This window comes from Cetorhinus maximus, chromosome 6, assembly GCF_964194155.1.
Source record: "Cetorhinus maximus chromosome 6, sCetMax3.hap1.1, whole genome shotgun sequence".
In the NCBI taxonomy this organism is placed as follows: Eukaryota; Metazoa; Chordata; class Chondrichthyes; order Lamniformes; family Cetorhinidae; genus Cetorhinus; species Cetorhinus maximus.
In genome coordinates, this window is record NC_135884.1 from 66071789 (window position 1) to 66091868 (window position 20080).

The 20080-nt window shown below is 43.6% G+C and overlaps 1 protein-coding gene across 2 annotated transcripts in view; it reads left to right on the forward strand.

The window, feature by feature from the left end:
- The first annotated feature begins 8111 nt into the window (after window positions 1–8111).
- LOC144681796 (interleukin-1 receptor-associated kinase-like 2) overlaps window positions 8112–20080 on the forward strand; it is a 64133-nt gene continuing 52164 nt past the window's right edge. For both annotated transcript variants that reach the window (XM_078543804.1, XM_078543805.1), the window contains exon 1: window positions 8112–8327. In XM_078543804.1, the coding sequence (XP_078399930.1) occupies window positions 8228–8327 (100 nt within the window). In that variant the 5' untranslated portion in view covers window positions 8112–8227. The remainder of the gene's footprint in view (window positions 8328–20080) is intronic.

Consider the following 20080-nt stretch of genomic DNA (forward strand, 5'->3'; position numbering starts at 1 on the left):
GGTTTGGTGGCCTCCTCCTGCCATCTCTGGGTGCTAGAGTGTCCCGTCCGACACCCGCCTCCTCAACAAGGACTACGAGGCACTCATCTAAAAAAACGGGTGGCCGAGTGCCCACTTGACTTGCCCCACCGCCTGATGTCTCTAGCCACTGGTGATGCCATTTTTCAAATTAAATGGTTCCCTGGACAGACTTTAAAGATTCTCCCCTATCAGCGAGCTGCCTCTGCCAGTTTTAAAGCACCCGCCGGGTCGCCATTGAGCTCCCGCCCCCGCCCAGCCCTTCCCGACCAGTGAGAAGACACATTTCACGCTGGGCGGGCCTTAATTGACCAACCAGCGTGAAATCGCGTTTGCAACGCAACCGTGGCCAGGAGCGGATCCACATGCGTGCACGCCAAGCATGAAATTCAGGCCTAGAAGTTCCACTGTGGCCAGCAGCGAGACTTTTAGTTTATAACTTAACAGGTTTATTAACCTTAAAACTCCAAAATCCATTTTGAAATTTCACACGTTCCAAATTAAATGAAATGTTTATTTACAGTTCTAGCTGGATTTCTGCTGCTTGTGTCTACCAGGCAGGCAGGCAAGCCATCTCTGAAAAGGGCAATGCTCTCAGCAAACTAAAAAGGTTGGTGTAACTTGTTTTAACTTTAACTAACTCAACAGTCGCATCCATACACAAATGCAAACAGGTCCTTTCTCAGCTTAACCATTATCTCCAAGTCTTTTTTAAATCCATGTTTCCCAATTCTGAAGGACCCCACCTGATATATCCCCATCTCCTATTCACTTCAAGAGAATGATTGTCTTTAACTGTTCCTAACTCCCTAATACAAGTTTGCCCATCGGCTTGAGAAAGCGCAACACTCTGTTTCCTCACTTATTATGCCATGGGCATCTCCAGGTACTACAGAGACAGGCGCTTGTGTTTTCTGAGCGGGAACATAAGGACATAAGGACTGGGAGCAGGAGTAGGCAATTCAGCCCTTCGAGCCTGTCCCGCCATTCATTACAATCATGGCCGATCTCATTTTGGCCTCTACTTCAATTTCCCGCCCTCTCTCCATAACCTTTCAACCCATTACTAATTAAAAACCTGTCTCTCTCCTCCTTAAATTTATTCAACATCCCGGCATCCACTGCACTCTGAGATAGTGAATTCCACAGATTTACGACCCCTTGAGAAAAGTAATTCCTCCGTATCTCTGATTGAAATCTACCACCCCTTATCCTAAAACTATGGCCTCTCATTCTAGAATGCCCCAGAAGGGGAAACATCCGCTCCACGTCTACTTTGTCTATCCCCTTTAGCACCTTATATACCTCAATTAGATCTCCTCTCATCCTTCTAAACTCTAGCGAGTATAGGCCTAAACTGCTCAATCTCTCCTCATAAGACAAGCCCCGCATCTCTGGAATCAATCTAGTGAACCTCCTCTGAACCGCCTCCAGTGCAATTACGTCCTTCCTCAAGTAAGGCGACCAAAACTGTGCACAGTACTCCAAGTGCGGTCTCACCAATGCCTTGTACAGTTGTAACAACACTTCCCTATTTTTATACTCTATTCCTTTAGCACTAAATGCCAAAATTCCATTTGCCTTCCTTATTACCTGCTGTACCTGCATACTAGCTTTCAGCGATTCATGCACGAGGACACCCAGATCCCTCTGCACTGAAGCATTCTGAAGTTTCTCTCTATTTAAATAATAAGTCGCCTTTTTATTCCTCCGACCAAAATGGATAACCTCACACTTAACCACGTTAAACTCCATCTGCCACATTTTGGCCCATTCATCTAACCTGTCCATATCCATTTGTAAATTTCTTATTTCTTCATTGCAACTTACTTTCCCACCTATTTTGGTGTCATCTGCAATTTAGCTATAGTACCTTCTATCCCTGAATCCAAGTCATTAATATAGATTGTAAATAATTGGGGCCCAAGGACCGAACCCTGTGGCAACTCACTAGTTACAGCTTGCCACCCAGAAAAAGACCCATTTATCCTGACTCTCTGCTTTCTGTTGGTTAGCCAATCCTCTATCCAAGCTAATATATTACCCTTAACTCCGTGTGATCTTATCTTGTTTATTAATCTTTTGTGCGGCACCTTATCAAAGGCCTTCTGGAAGTCCAGATATACTACATCTACAGGATCCCCATTATCCACTTTGCTTGTCACAACTTCAAAGAGCTCTAGCAAATCAGTCAAACACAATTTACTCTTCATAAAACCATGCTGACTCTGATGGATTGCATTTTGACTTTCCAAATGTCCCATTACTACTTCCTTGATAATGGATTCCAAAGGGGAAGGGGGAAATACATGGCTGAAGGGGCTAGGAGAACCCAAGAGGCTGCACAAGTCAGCTCAGAGCTGGGTTCTATTTCTGTTTTTTGGGGACAACCCGAGGACAGGTTCTCCCCTTGTAACCACAGCAATTGCTTGTCTATATTCATCGAACTGTGCGGGTGTCATTGTTACCAGTTTAAAATTACAAGTTTTAAAAAGGGGTGTTTTGTTCAACTTTCCAGATCGCGGATCCGAAGTTGCATATTAGTATGTTGTTTTAAAAGGAGTTTGTCCTTTTATTCCAACAACTGTTTCAATTCAAGGATTTCACAATCCTTAATCTGATTGGCTCTATCAGCCTGTTAAGCACATAGAAATGCACTGTATTCCCAAAGATTTTTACCAATCTTTAGATTCCGCAGCCTGCTCTTCATTTTGTCAGTGATAAATTCACCAACGTTCATATAGCAGTCTTTCAAGCACTCGGCATGTAATGCTTCAAACTCCTTACTAAACCAGAATGGTGCAGATGCAAGATCCATGCTCTACCTTTCACTTCTGATGTCTTCACAGCTCAGGTGTCTTAGCCTTTTATCTCTGTCCCATCTGGGGTGCCACTGTTACAAGTTTAAAAAGGGGGTGTTTGTTATTTTAGACCATTCCAATTTAGCTGTGCACTGCCTAATACTGGAACCCAAATTGCCCTTTTAAATTGTTTGAATTTGACAGAGAAATAAACATCAGGCAAAGACTCAGACACCACATCAGTAAATGGTATTGAAGTTTATTGATTATCAGCTGATCCTCTGTCTTAACGCCATGTTCCCGTGCTCTCTCCATACCCCTTGACGCCTTTACAGTCTCTTAATGCTGTGGTTCCCCCACAGCAGGGCCGGCGAGCCATTTAATTCTCTATTCACATTGGCAGGACCGGAAGATCCCGCCTCCGCGAGGGGCTGGAAAATTCCGGCCTAAGGAACTGAAGTACTATCAGAAACGGAAAGAGACTACTGGAAAAAGGGCATCCAGGAACTTCCAAATGTTTAACTATTTACAACTATGTACAGGGGCAGATAAGCATGAGGCTCTTTCCAGAGGCATCTCTCTCTGAGTTCTAGAGGCACATGACATCACCAATGTATATGAGCTATTAGCATAATTGCTATTAACCCTTTATATACGTCTCCCCCAGGTCTTTCGTTCAACTCATTAAACTACTCATTAACTACTTACACATCCTACTTCCCCATACCATCTTCCCCCACTGAATCACTGTCACCATCCCTGAGTCATGGCGATAGGTGGTTAGACCAGTCTGCTGGATTGTGTTCTTGTTTCCTTTTAGAAAGGGCGAGGGTCCTGTGGAGGGGTGTTGAACCATCTAGTAAGTTGTCCAGGTTGGCCTCTCAGTCATCCGCATAGTCAATCCAATCCTGTAGAGGCTGTCTGCTGGTGGATATCAGTGCGGATCTCCTCTGCCAGAGGTTGCCATGGTCAGTGCACACAAGGTAGGCGCATGGATGAATGGACTGACTCAAAACCTAGCCGGGTCGGTCCTGGACCCAGATAGAGTCCCCCGGTGAAAGTGTTGGTAAATCCTAAGCTTTGTGGCAACAGTTGTGTATGAGTCTGGAGCACCCAGTAGTGGTCTCCTTTTTCCCACACCTTTTTGATATCTGTTGCCTTGAGGCATGGTCGAGGGGTATATGAGAGACTTGAGTACTGTTTACATCATCTCCTACCCAGTAAGAGTTGTGATGGAGCCACACGGTTCTACAGCAGTGTAGACTGGTAGCTCAGTAAGGCTAGGTCAATGTCATCATTTTTCTTAAATAAAGATTTGACAGTACAGACCCCTCTTTCAGCCTCCCCATTGGCCTGTGGGTAACTGGGTGAGCTTGTGATATGGACATTGTGAAGCATTTAAGGCAGTTGTTGGTGAACTGCAGGCCATTTTCAGAGACAACCAAACAGGGGATGCCATGTGTGGCAAAAATTTCCTTGAGCATGGTAATAACTGCTGCCGAGGTAGGCCCATGTAGCCATTTGACCTCAGTCCAGCGGGGGAAATAATCCACGACAATAAGAAAGGTTTTACCCTTGAAGATAAAAAGGTCCATCCCAAGGCACTCCCATGTTCGGGATGGGAAGGAGGATGCCATCAGTTGTTCCTTGTGGTCTTGCCTATTGATGGCACAAGTGGTACAATTGGAAACCACGTCTTCAGTTGCTTTGGAGATACATGGCCACCAGACTGAATTGTGGACCCCAGCCCTGCACTTGGTGATATCCAGATATCATTGATGAAACCATTGGACAATGCCTAGCCTTAGGATCCTGGGAATGACAATTCGGTCAGTGCAGACTAACAAGCCATCCATGAGGCTAAGGTGGCAATGCTGTTCGAAGTATAGTTTCAGAATGCAATTGCTAGAATCATAGGCAGGCCATCCAGTAGCAGAGTACTCCATTATCTGTGCACACTTGGCGTCAGATTCCTGTGCTGCTCGAATTTCTTCCAGTTTCTGGGTGGTCGCCAGAAGGGACCTGATAGCCATGGAGATAGAGAACTCCACCTCCTCAGCAAAATGTACATCATTCTGTGCTGGTTTCCTCACAGAGATGTGGGACAAAGCATAAGCTGTGATCTGGTGCTTTCCCCGGACGTATTCTGTATTGGTGTCAAACACTATGGGCTGCAATTGAAACATTTGAATCCAGTGTGGCATCTTCACCAATTCCTTAGTGTTAAGCAGGGTGACTAATGACTCATGGCCAGTCTGGATAGTGAACTTGAGTCCCAGGACATAATCTCTAAACTTTTCACAAGTCCGTGTGACGGCCAGGGCCTGTTTTTCAGTGACAGCATACCACTGCTCTGTTTCTGTCAGTGTCCTAGAGGCATAATATACCAGTCTGTGAGAGCCGGCACATTGAATCTGGAACAGTACGACCCCTAGGCCAATGGATGATGCATTATCCACCACTATGGTGAGTAATTCTAGGTTGCAATGGGCCAGTGTTTCCATGAACATGAGCATGTCCTTGATTGTGTCAAACGCCTTCTGCTAGCGTTCATCTCAGTACCAGGCCTGGTCCTGCTTCAGGAATTGTAAGTGAGCACTTAGAAAAGCTCAAGATAATCGGGAAGAGTCAGCATGTTTTTATGAAAGGAAAATCATGTTTAACCAATTTATTAGAGTTCTTTGTGGGAGTAACATGTGCTGTGGATAGAGGGGAGCCTGTAGACATACTGTACTTGGATTTCCAGAAGGCATTTGATAAGGTGCCACATTAAAGGTTATTGAGGAAAATAAAAGCTCATGGTGTAGGGGGTAACGTATTAGTGTGGATAGAAGATTAGCTGGATGGCAGAAAACAGAGAATATGTGCAAATGGGTCTTATTGGCAGGATGTGATGAGTGAGGTCCCGCAGGGATCTGTGCTGGGTCCTCAACTTTTACAATTTACATCAATGACTTAGGTGAGGGGAATGAAGGCATGGTAGCTAAATTTGCAAACGACACAAAGATAGGTAGAAAAGTATGTTGTGAGGAGGACATAATGAGTTTGCAGACAGATATAGATGAGTTGAGTGAGTGGGCAAAAATATGGCAGATGGAATATAACGTGGGAAAATTTGAAGTTGTTCGTTTTGGCAGGAAGGATAAAAAGCAGAATATTACTTAAATGGAGAACGACTGCAGAATTCCAAGGTGCAGAGGGATTGAGGTGTTCATATGCACGAGTCACAAAACATTAGTATGCAGGGGCAGCATGTAATCATGAAAGCAAATGGAATGCTATCCTTTATTATGAGAGGAATTGAACATAATAGTAAGGATGTTGTACTTCAGTTATACAAGGCATTGGTGAGACCACATCTCAGATATGGCAGTTTGGTCTCTTTATTTAAGGAAGGATGTAAATGCATTGGAGGTGGTTCAGAGGAGGTTTACTAGATTAATACCTGGAATGAGTGGGTTGTTTTATGAGGAAAGGTTGGACAGGTTGGGTTTGTTTCCACTGGAGTTCAGAAGAATGAGGGGTGACTTGATTGAAGTAGATAAGATCCTGAATGGTATTGACAAGGTGGACATGGAAAGGATGTTTCCTCTTGTGGGTGAGTCCAGAACTAGGGGCACCCATATAGGAGAGAGATGAGAATAAATATTTTCTCTCAGAGGATTGTGTGGCTTTGAAACTCTGCCTCCGAAGGCAGTGGAGATGAGTCACTGAATATTTTTAAGGCAGAGGTAGATAGATTCTCATTAGGCAAGGGAATAAAAGGTTATTGGGAACAAAAACAAAAATACCTGGAAAAACTCAGCAGGTCTGACAGCATCCGCGGAGAGTGATACAGTTGATGTTTCGAGTCCGTATGACCCTTTGAAACGTCAACTGTATCCCTCTCCGCAGATGCTGTCAGACCTGAGTTTTTCCAGGTATTTTTGTTTTTGTTCTAGATTTCCAGCATCTGCAGTATTTTGCTTTTATCAAAAGGCTATTGGGGTTAGGTGGGAATGTGGAACTCCAAACACAACAGAACAGCCATGACCTTATTGAATGGCGGAGCAGGCTCAAGGGGCCGAATGGCCTAATTCTGCTCCTATTCCGTATGTTCACAGCGATTCATTGGAAAGATACAGCCTACACACCTGATGTCTTTTTCAAACTCTTTTGAGTTATCAACAGTCACAGATTGCAACTCTTTCGAGTACAATCACAGTTCTTGGTTTCTGGGAGTGGGACATGAACCCACAACCCTCTGATTCAAAGGCGAGGGTGCTATGAACTGAGCCACAGCTGACGCCTGCACTATTCAGGCAGTGTCTGTGATCCCCTCCCCCAACCCACACCACTCCACTGAAATAGCTCGCTGGAATCAGAATTGGGTCATTTTGGTGAAATACTGGGTGGCATCTGTCACGTCCGGTTTGAGTCATTCAAAGATGAAGTGGGAAATAAAATATATTGTGGCGGTTCGGAATTTGGGCTTGGATTACCAGCGGCTTTTACCGCTGTAAAATCCCTACTCCCTCGGTGTCTACAGCCCAGAATTGAAGTACGCTAGGGCCAGGTCATATTCCTGAAACATGGGAATCAACAGAGCAAACAGCGCTCAGCAAAACTCCTGCTATCATTGAAAACTGCTTAGCTCCCTGGAACTATACAGCAAGTGATAAACTGTAAACGCTTGTCAGAACTAGTCTCAATATCATACAAAAGCTTGTATCAGAGTCTCTCTCTCTCTCTAACACAGGCATGTGGATTGAAATGATTTGGGGGGGGAGGGGGGGAGGATGTATGCATGCGTTAGTATAACATTTATTTTAATCAGGTTATGACCTCCTTCCAGGGAAATAGAACTTGATACAACTGTTGTTTCCTCGGATTGAACTTCAGCCCCACAAACCTGTTCAGGAAGAAATACAGAAGAGATGAACTGTCCCCTGACCGCCCCCCAGCCCAACTCGTACATTACTGGACGAGCGGGGTTTATTAACCCCTAAGGTCAGACGTGTCCTGTGAAGCCCGTGACCCAGTGAGTCACTCCGCTCTGCGTTCACACTCGTTTGTTACAGAGCTGCGGTGATTCACTGCAAAAACAGCACCACAATTGTTACAAGTATTGGCGACGAATGTCAATGCGAGGGAGCTGTGAATAGGAATGAATCACAAACCCTTTTCATTGATACATTACAGTAATTGATGGTCTTCCCACCTCAACTTCCTCACTTTCTACGTGTGACGCAAAGCAGAGAGAGAGAGAGCGGAAAGGGAAAAACCCCACCGGAATCTGTCCTTGTGTGAGCTCAGAGCTGCTGAAGAAAAGCCTGGGTCCTTCGCCCAGCTCCTCACTAAACGGACTGGGACAGTCAGAAACCAGGCCAATTTCGGGAGAGGGACGGAACCTTGGATAAATATATAGAATGACTTCTCAGCACTTTGTGTATAACATCCCTGCCAAGATTATGGAAGAGTTTTATTTGGTGATGGACACTTTAGCGCCGGGGCTGTGGCATCGCTTCGGTGAGTAGCCCTGTTGTGGGGCACAGATTCAAAGTGTAATTGTTGGTTATACTTTGTCAACAGGGCTGGCTCCGGATAGGGCTTCCACTTTGTACCTAGTCAATTGCTCATCCGCTTCAGAGAGGAGAGGTGTTTGGGGGGTGAAGCCCCTTCATTCAGGATTTCAGGAGTCCCCTCCCCAAGTATTAGATGAGTTATAGTCATTGTGCACTGACTGACACGGGTTCTGTCCCTTTGTGTTGAGGGGGTGAGACTAATAAAATCAGCTTGTTGCTTTGGTCACGGCCAGGACTAGCTGGCTGAGTCAAACTCCGTTTAAAGGGCTCCTGAGTATGGGATTTTCACTGGTGCTTCTATTGGGTTTTTTTTGGTATGGATTTCGTATTCGGCAGTTGTGCCCATTATTTTCTGGGACCCGGAGACGTTTAATCAGAGGCGAGTGACTGTAAAGGAAACGCCAGGGTGATTTATGTTTATGTCAAGCTGCCTTCTGCTCAAAGGCAAATTGGGCGAGGACGCTGCCCCCTTCATGTGCTCATCACCCCTGAGGATATTGCTCGCTTCTCTTTCTGACGTTATTTATTGCACGGCCGGGCGAGTACACACAGCGTTTCCGCTCTCTACACCATATAGTTCTGAAGAAGGGTCATAGGGATTCGAAACGTTAACTCTCTCTTTCTCTCCACAGATGCTGTCAGACCTGCTGAGTTTTTCCAGCAATGTTTGTTTTTGCTCTACACCACTCTGTTAGGTACAAGACACGAAACTTCCCGTTACATCTGCCTTTGCCACTCTCCTAGGCGCATGAAAGCGAGTCTACACCTGCAAACAACAACTATCTGCAATGATGTAGCGCCTTTCACAGAGTAAAACGTCCTCAGGGCTTCACAGGGGCGTCATCAGGCAAAAAAAAACCGAAATGTTCCGGCAGGTGACTTGGTTAAAGGGGTAGGCTTTCAAAGAGGGTCTTAAAGGCTGGGGATGGAATTCCAGAACCTGGGGCCTGGGCAGCTGAAAGTCATAGCCACCAGGTTATATCTCTCTTTTTCTTAGAGTCATTCTTGGCAGATGGTATTGTTAGTAAGTTTAGTACTCAGTGTCCGTCTCTAACTGTCCTTGACAAGGTGGTGGTGAGCCTTCTACTGGAACCTTCAGCCCTCAAACCCTCTGAGGACTCTGCGTTCTTCCAGTTCTGGCCTTTTGCGTACCCCCGATTTCCTTCATCCCACTGCTGACGGCCATACCTTCGGCATTCTAGGCCCTGAGCTCCGGAATTCCTTCCCTAAGCCTCTCCATGTCTCCACCTCTTCTACTCAAATATGTTCCTTAAAACATATCTCTTTGGCCAAGCTTTCAGTCACCTATCTTGTTATCACTTTGTGTGGTTTGGTGTCAGACATTTTATCTGATAATGTTACTGTGAACTTTCTGTACCTTAAAGGTGCTACAATATATACAGGTGGTTGTTCTTCCAGCCCACTTAAGAAAATATGATTCTCCCAGATAGTCAGTGATGTGTGTTTTCTACAGCAGCAGTTCCAGGAACATCAATGCCCAAGGCTGCAGGCAGGCAACCATCAAACATGAGAACTCAAGCAGGGTTTGGTATGGTGTTGGTGGCTTTTGATGAGTTGTTAATTTGCTGAAGGTACATTGCCACTCGTGGCATGGACAGAGTGCAAGGTGTCTACACAAATGCTGGATAGCCACCTGAAATGCTGAACTAGTAACAAAGTTATGAATGGACTGCAGATATCAGCTCTCATTGATTTTGATGTATTCCGCTGTAAAGTAACCACATATGAAACATGAAGTAAAACCATTGTGAGACCTAGATACTGTGATAAACTGTGACTTAAGCAATATCAGTTTTGTACATTAATGACATTTTACACTGCCTTTAATGACTTTTTAACTATTGTCTCCATCCCTCTCCCTGGCAATAGTCTTGGTATCACATTTGATCCCAAGATGAGCTTGCAGCCTCATATATTTGTGCCATCAGTAAGACCACCTATTTCCACCTCCATAGCATTGCTTAATTTCTCGCCTGTCTCAGCTTATCTGCTGCTGAAACCCTCATCGATGCCTTTGTTACCTTTAGACTTGCTTATTCCAATACACTCCTGGCTGGTCTCCCACACTCTACCCTCTATAATTTGTGGTCACCTAAAACTCTACTAACCATGCCTTAACTCCCCATAAGTCCCATTCCCCTATCATCCCTGTGCTCGCTGACCTACATTCGATGTGGGTCAAGCAAAATCTTAATTCTCATTCTTGTTTTCAAGTCCTTCCATGGCCAATCCCCTCCTCTAATTGTGGCCTCTTGTGCATTCCCAATTTTAATCACTTCACCATTAGTGGCTGTGCCTTCAGTTGCCTAGGCCCCAAGCTCTGGAATTCCCTCCTACACCTCTCCGCCTCTCTACCTCGCTGTCCTCCTTTAAGACACCTCTTAAAACCCATCTCTTTGATCAAGCTTTTGGTCATCTAACCTAACATCTCCTCACATAGCTCGGTGTCATACCTTGTTCTATAACACTCCTGTAAAGCACCTTGGGATGTTTCATTATATTAAAGGTGCTATATAAATATATGTTGCTGTTGTGAAATTCATGGGAATGGTTATTCTACATATTGGGCTCTGTTTTTATTTTTGTCAACAATACCAGTCATTGTAAACACCAGCAGGCCTGCCAGATCTCCCACACACGTGAGGAGTATCACACAGGCGATCAACACCTTCCCTCAGGGTCATAATCTTAAGTATTATGAGATGTGCTGGCACTTCTGGGACTCTTATCTTGTTTTATCTCACTTCCTTTCTGCTACTGTTCCTGCACACATTTGGGTCCCAAGAAAGGTTACAACAGAATAAAAGATTTTCTTTTGTGAAATTGAAAATATTTTTTAAAGATATGCCAAGATAGTCCAAATCAACATCTAATTTTCTCTTTGAATACCCACACAAAAATCCTCATTGTCATAGAGATTGTACCAATTGACTCATATCTGATTGACTATATGACCAAAAGCATTGAAATTCAATTTGAAGGACTGACTCTCTGCCAGTAAACTGGACCTTATTTAAGGGATCTTTTTAAAGTAGCAGATATCAAATATCTTTGCACTGCAGAAAGCACCCATCTACCCTTGTGTATTCAGAAATGAAGGAATTGGGCATTTTCACTCACTCTGACTTTTGCCCTCTGTGTCCAAACTTCTTTTCTCTTTACTCTCCGATTTTCACCTCCGGTCTCAAAGTCTTGGGGTGGGGGGAATAATTGGACAGCGTTACTGATCCTGATCAATATCCTGTGTCATCACCTGGAAAGAGCCTGTCTGTGAACATTTTCATGAGAAAACCATACAGCTGAATCTTTAGCGCTGTTCGCAATTAAGTATGGGCACTCGTTTAACTCATATATATGGAAAAGGAACCATAGAGTCTATGCCTTCAGGAGTGATGGGGAGTGGTGAACATGAGGCATATTTTGTACTGTTTGGGAGTCAGTTCCATTGTTCCTGCAGTTGTGGTGAGGTAGTCTGGAACAGTGGAGGAGGTGAAAGATGGGCAAAACAAAGTGGAATGGAACACAGAAATTGAAGTGATTAGAATCATATACAATTGGGTTACTGTGCATGGATATCATCTCGGTATTAAAAGAAGGATATTGAGACACTGGGGGAAGATTTACAAGGATGATAACCAGAGATTATGATTATCAGAAAGACTGAACAGGCAGAAGCTCTTTTTCTCTAGAACTGACATCTTTAAAATTATGAAGGCGTTTGAGATGAGATGAATTTAGAAATGTTTCCATATGTGGGAAAGTCCAACTAGGAGTCATATATACAAGGTAGTCTTGAGTAAATCCAATAAGGAATTCAGGAGAAACTACTCAGAAAATGGTTAGACTGTGGAACTTGTAGCACCTTTCATGTCTGAGGATGTAACATCAAGAGTAGTTTACTCTTTTCTCCGAAAATAAAAAGTTTGTCAATCATCTTTTCAAGACAGTGACCATTTTAAAAGCAAATTACAAAAAAGCCTATCTGAAATGGTGATTGCATTACCGCATTCAGGGAGGTTTTGCTGCTAATGCACCAGAATGTCTTTGGACGAATCCTATTGCTTGTTGCACACACTTACAAAACTTCGGGGATCCTACATTAAAGTGATGAGGAGAAAATAAAAGACTTGCATTTCTACAGTGCTTTTCAAAACCACTGAATGCCTCAGTTTTTACAGCCAATGAAGTGTTTTTGAAGTGTAGTTACTGTTGTGATGCAGGAACCATGGCAGTCAATTTGCACACAGCTCCCACAAACAGCAATGTGATAATGATTGAATATTCTGGTTTTGATGATGAGGATGGAGGGATAAATATAGGCCAAGACACTGGGGAAAACTCCCCTGCTCTCCTTTGAAATTGTGTCATAGGATCTTTTATGTCCACCTGAGAGAGCAGATGGGGCGTCGGCTTAACGCCTCATTTGGAAGATGGCACATCCAACAGTGCAGCACTTCCTCAGTACTACACTGGAGTATCAGCTTGATTTTTGTGCTTAGGTCCCGGAGTTGAACTCAAACCCAGAACCTTCTGACTCGGAGATAAGTGTGCCACCAACTGAGCCACAGTTGACACACTATTAAACTTTGCATTGAAAAACAGGAAATTTTTTAAGCCGCAAAGATGTTGATGGAAGGAAGTGTTGTGGGTTATTATTTTTGACCTCAGCTTCACAAACATGACTGTTGGAAGTGATAACAATGATGTGGAAATTAATAAGCTTGAGGTTACATTGCCAAAAGAAGATGCCCTCCTTAGAGACTGAGTGAGATTGCCCAACTTCAGTGGAAATGGCAAAATACTGCGGATGATGGAAATCTGAAAAAAAAACAAAAAGTGCTGGAAAAACTCAGCAGGTCTGACAGCATCTGTGGAAGGAAAGTCAGAGTTAACATTTCTAGTCCATATGACTCGAAACTGAAGATTCTTCTGAGCACTTTTTGTCTTTGTTTCAGTGGAAATGGGTCTGCTGTCTTGAATATTTTCTGCCTGGTTTTGATATATAGAATACTGTTCTATTAGACAGCAGGAGGAATTTATTAATCTTTAAAACACTGCCATTTACTGTACAGCTCAACCATTAAGATGCAGTTAGGCAAAAGCTCCATAAAAATGTGGGATACATTTCAGAAAGAAACAGCCCAATCAAATAAATTTGCCACAAGCAAATTTACCAATCAGGATAAGGAGAGAAATTCCTAAATTATTCGAAGCTGCGCATTTTACTGTTGTGTAGGGCTCGACTATGGGCGTAATTTTAACTCTGTGCAAGCTGAATTTGCGTGAGTTAATTATTTTTTTCTCAGCCTTTGTGTACTTCAACGGAGCTGTTGAAGTGTCCACTTTTCAAGCTTTAAGTTGCTAAACCAGCAACATCTGAATGATATTGTGAACAGCATACAACATACAGTGCAAAACATGGAAAATACAAAAGCTCACTCTGAACGAAAGGACCATCATTCAAAATATATGCCATGACTGGAAAGGAAGTTATCCACACAAAGAAGGACAAACAACGTGCCCAGTGAGAAGCAAACAAAAATATTTGTTGAATGCAATGCATAGCCAGAAAAATGAAGTTATCAAACTATTCCACACCGATCATGACTTCAACACATTTATCACATGCAGGCAATCAGCAGCTAAAGTCACTTCAATACTGATGTGTCATGATTGCATTGAATGGCAGAGCAGACTCGTTGCACCGAATGGCCTACTTCTGCTCCTACGTCGTATGGTCTTAAGATTGACAGTGTTAAACTTTTGATGAAGGTGTCAATTAACTTTAAATGATCCTGTACAGATACAACTATCCAGATGTTACCATATAGATCACAACATATTAAGGGCAAGTTTGCCATCACAGATAAATCAAAAACTGCATTCACAAATGTGGTATTTTACATCATGCAAGGAGGCATTGGATTCCTACTGGATTACCAGGCAGTATCAAAAGTAGGACTGTTCTAAACAATCAACTAAACTTCTAATTGTGCATGAGGCACCTCCACAGCAGACAAGTTCCTGAAATCCCAAAGAGTAGGCAAATTGAAAGGTTTCCAAAGCTATACGTGCATTGGTATAAAAGTGCAACTAAAGGAGCAACCTCACAGAAAAATTGTATTTAATGTCAAAATCCTTTAGAACATGACCAGTAATAGGGTTTTACCAATTACAGCAATCTCTAAATCTAGGAATCTTATGACTCTGAGCGCATGACAAGGCTGACACTCCACTGCAATGTTGGAAGTGCTGTCTTTTGGATGAAACATTACATAATAATACAGGAGAATAGAGGACTAGAAAAGACCATTACAGTCTGTCTAGCTGATCTCAGTTCTGCTCTGTATGCCTGTTTGGATGAATGTAAAAGTTTTTCTAAGGCATTATTCAAAGAAAAGCAGACAGATCTTCGTGTCCTGGCCAACATTATTCCCTCAATAAAGACAACAAAAATGAATTACAGGTACCGTACCCTGTATCCGGGAAGTGTACTGGATACAGGGATTTGGGTGGGGGGGGAATAGGATAACAATTAAATAAAATTTAAAGCTTGGCTGATTTCTTTGCTGAACCGGACCCAGTGGGGATGAGGAAGGCATGAGGGGCCATAATGTGCCATTAATTCCTACATGAAATAAATAGGGTCAGACCTAAAGAGCAGGGACTCAGTGCGCTGTGACCTGGACATGCAGCGTACTGGAAGTACCCCTCCAGCTTTAAATGTAGCCAGTTTTCAGGTCCTTCCGGGTTTTGGGATGCTGGATAAGGGGTCCTGTACCTTATCTCATTTGCTGTTTGTGCGATCTTGCTGTATGTACATTGGCTGCTGTATTTGCCTGGACAACAACAGTGACTGCTCTTCACAAGTAACTGGTTGTGGAAATTGAGATGTTCTGAGGACAGAAAACGTGGTCTATAAATACAACACCAATGTAGTAGCAATGACACAACTCAGCTAAACTAAACAACTCCAAACTTGTCAACTCAAACTTGCTCCTGAATCAAGGAGCATTAGCACTTTATCAATCTTATGGTGACAACAACTTGTATTTATTGGTGCCCTTAACTGGGTTAAATATCTCAAGGTGCTTCACAGGAGCCTTATTAACCAAAGCTTATACAGAGCCACGTAAGGAAATACTAGGTCAGGTGGCCAAAAGCTTGGTCAAAGACGCAAGTTTTAATGAGCGTCTTAAAGAATGGGTATAGGTTTAGGGAGGGAATTTTGGTACTTAAGGCAAGGCAGCTAATAAAACAATGATTAAGTTTGGGTGGTTGTACGGCTGGAGGAGGTTACAGAGATAGGAAGGGGTGGAGGAATTTGAAAATCAAAGCCAGCAAGCGCAAGGGTGAATGCGATTGGTGTGTGTTAGGACATGGACAGCAAAGTTTTAGATGAGCCAAAGTTTATGGAGGATGGAAAATGGGAGTCCAGCCAGGGGAGCATTGGAATAATAAAGTCCAGAGACAGGGTAAGTTTCAGAGCAGATGAGCTGAGGGAGGGGCAGACATTGGTGATGCTACAGAGGTGGAAATAAGCAGTCCCCAATGACGGAGAGGATATGTGGTCAGAAGTTCATCTCGGTCAAGTAAGAGGCCAAGGTTATGAACTGTCTGGTTCAGCCTCGGATAGCAGCCCGGGAGCAGAATGGAGTTGGTAGCAGGGACCAAAGACAATAACTTTGTTCCAATATTTAGCTGGAAGAAAATTGCTGCTCATCCAATATGCCAAACAAGCAACGTGACAAGTCAGAAGCAGTGGTGGGGCCAAGAGAGATGGTGATGAGGTACAGCTGGATGTCATTAGAATACATGTGGAACCTGATGCTGTGTTTTCCGATGTTGCTGAGGGGCAGCCTGTAGATGAGAAAAAGTAGGTGCTATAAAATGTGCTGTATAAATGCAAGCTCTTTCTTCTCAACACAAATGCACAGTGACAATGTCACATTTCACCTACACTACACAACCCCAAACTTGATCTTAATACTTAGTATCATCAACTACAACTTGCTCCTACTTCAAATTGCATTGGCACTTTTTCATCCTTATGTGGGTCACAAGCGACTGAATGTTGGCATTTCGGCTGCCAGTTTCTCCAAATGCCTTCTAGCAAGCAATTCAGGACTTGGAAATGTCATCAGAAATGATAAATGGCATGTCCTTACTCCACCAAGTCCAAAAAACATGGGTCTTGTTACTGAGGCTGTGAAATTTTTTTCAGTGTCTGTGATGAGTTTACTGTTGTACCAAACCAAGAACACCAAGCCATCATTTAGAATTTAATCCAGGAATAAAATACAGACAACTGTTAATATATTCCATGTCAAGCATCTACCTAACAAAATGCCAGCTCCAACTCTGATATTTGTAGAGATCCTGAGTATTCCCAGGAACCTGCAGAATCAATAACCATGTGAGTACAACATTTTGGCACTTCACAGGTAAAATTGCTTTTCATTTTCAAGTTGCATTCCCCGACTTTATTTATTAGGAATAACTTGTTCAAAATGTCCTCTGAAATATGTTCCCAGTGTATCAGCAGATGTTTAAACCCAAGCAGCTAACTGTTCCATACTAAAATTCTCAATTTGTTCTTCAACAATTCAGCTCCTTGAGCTGCATGGTGCCATACTAATCCCTAAAACAACTTCACTTCATATAGTGTGTTTAACAGGAGGCTGTGGGCGAGATGAGGAGCCACAGTGCAAAGGTTAAAGGAGGAGTTCTTGAGGAAGGTAGCATAGAAAGTAGGCAACCAAGGCTTTGGAAGAAAAGATGGGGAGGGTGGAATTTGTTGAAAATGTGCCAGAAGAAAAAGAGAAGAGGTCAAGGTGGAATCTGGTGATGAAAGTCATGCCATTTCTACAACAGGCTGGGGAGGGAACATAGTGGAATATATATATATCAAATTGGGGAGCCTTTGGTGAGTGGATACAACTCACTGTCCATAGTCAGGCCCAACACTCATCCAAGAAGGGAGTATGTTCATAAAAAGGTGTGAATGTTCTGGAGGTTGATACAGAGAGAAGCTGAGGCTGGAGAGCGAGGGAGGGGGATTAACCCCAGGCCAATGAACTGGCCAGGATATTTATCAGGAGAGAGGATATAAGGCAGCTGAGATTGCTGCTGTGAGTGAACCAACAGCAGGTATTGTGGTGGCATGTTGCAGAATGCCTAGAGTAGGGCAGAAAGAATCTGTGACAGGCCCAGGAGGAACTCAAGCCTGTGGTGATGACAGCAGATTATAGTCAAGTGGTCTTGGAAACCAAGAAAGATATGTTGCAAAGGACAAAGAAGAAGAAAATATATATTTGTGGGAGCATGACTGACAGAAACTGTAGGGGATCAGAATCTCACTGTTTTGATCCTCAGTCTGAACAATTTGCTGATTTCAACCATGTAAACTAGGGTTAAGGGGAAATTGCCCAACATTTCTGCACCCAAGAGTGATTCTGATTAACAAGTATATGCTGTACAAGGCATGAATGCTCAACCGTGATGCCCTCCATCCCTGAAGAGTCCATCAGCATCATTACTTGGGCTCATATTTGAGCTAATTGTTGGAGGGCTGGAATTCCCTGTGGAGCCGATGGATGGCAGGCGCCAGTGGATCTAGTGGAAGGGAAGAGGTATTGTCACTCCCTTCTTTTAATACGAAGTAGATAATGTCCGTTATTGAACAGGTGGCAGGAACAACTCTGTTAAAATCCAACTCATGAAATCAGTGAAACATGAAACAATGAGCTGAACGTATAATTTTCTGTGGTGCTACACTGTTTATTGCAGTCACATGCAATTCCTTAGTCCATTAATTTAACATAAGATTATGAGGGGCATGGACAGGGTGGATAGGGAGCAGCTGTTCCCCTTAGTTGAAGGGTCAGTCACAAGGGGGCATAAGTTCAAGGTGAGGGGCAGGAGGTTTAGGGGGGATGTGAGGAAAAACTTTTTTACCCAGAGGGTGGTGATGGTCTGGAATGCACTGCCTGGGAGGGTGGTGGAGGCGGTTGCCTCACATCCTTTAAAAAGTACTTGGATGAGCACTTGGCACATCATAACATTCAAGGCTATGGGCCAAGTGCTGGTAAATGGGATTAGGTAGGTAGGTCAGGTGTTTCTCATGTGTCGGTGCAGACTCGATGGACCGAAGGGCCTCTTCTGCACTGTGATTCTGTGATGATCTGTGGTGTTCTGTGATATTTTTCCAGATTCTCGAACCAAGGGGCATAGTTTCAAAATAAGGGGTCTTCTGTTTAAGATGGAGATGAGGAGGAATTTCCTCTTTTGAGGTTTATTAGTCTTTGAAGTTCTCTACTACAAAGAGCAGTGGAGGCTGGGTGATTGAACATAATTATGGCTGAGCTAGACAAATTTTTGATCTACAAGGGAGTCAAGGATTAGGGGAGCCAGGCAGGAAAGTGGAGTTAAGGCCACAATCAGATCAGCCATAATCTTATTGAATGGCGGAGGTTCACTAGACTAATCCCTGGGATGGCAGGACTGTCTTATGAGGAGAGATTGAGGAAACTGGGCCTGTGTTCTCTAGAGTTTCGAAGAATGAGAAGTGATTTCATTGAAACTTACAAAATTCTTAACAGGGTGTGACAGGGTAGTTGTGGATAATATGTTTCCCCTGCCTGGTGAGTCTAGAACCAGAGGCACAACCTCAGAATAAGGAGCAGGTCTTTAAGATGATGTTGAATTTCTTCACTCAGAGGGTGGTGAATCTTTGAATTTCTCTACCCTGGAGGGCTGTAGAAGCTTAATCATTGAGCATGTTCAAGACGGAAATCGATAGATTTCTGTACGCTAATGACATCAAGGGATATGGGGATAGTGTGGGAAAATGGGTGTAGAGGTAGCTGATCAGCCATGATCTGTTTGAATGGCAGAGCAGGCTTGATGGGCTGAAAGGCCTACTCCTCCAATTTCCTATATAAATGTGGTATTAGAATGGATTGCCAGAATAATCAAATGCAAAACAGAAAACATTTTGTATAAAACTTTGATTTAACCTGATGTAGAATACTGTGTCCAATTTTTGTCCCCTCACATTTTAGGTGATAGAGAGGGACCTGGAATATGTTCAATAAAGAGCCACCAGATTGATACCTTGTTACCAGTGGCTTAAAGAGCTGGGACGCTTTACTCTTAAAAAGCATAGACTTTAAGGGGCAGAATCTTCAGCTCAGCAAGCGCATCCGGCTGCGTGCCCGTCGAACTGTCAAAGGCCTATTAAAGCTTGTTAAAAAGCAATCAAGGCAATCAGCTGAGCTGTCCGTCCAACCTTAATGTTGACGGGCAGGCGAAGAGCCCAGGCGGCCTTCGCATTTTTCATGGAACCTCATCCACGGGTGGGATGAGGTTTCATGAACGATTTAAAATTTTCAGAAAATTTTTTATTAAAATTAGCGTGCATGTCCCAGCTCATATGGCAGTTTCACATGAGCGGACATGTCATAAAAAATTTTTCAACACTTTATTAAACTGTTTAAACTTAAAACTAATCTCCCTAAGGCATCGCTGTGCCTCAGGGAGATTTCTGCGCTCTTTCGCGCGCATGTGCGGAACAGTGCACTCCTGACTCAGGCAACGCCTACCCACCGGCTTCCGAGTGCACAGCGCTTCCGAGTGCGTGTCACGCTGGGCGGGCCTTAATTGGCCCGCCCACGA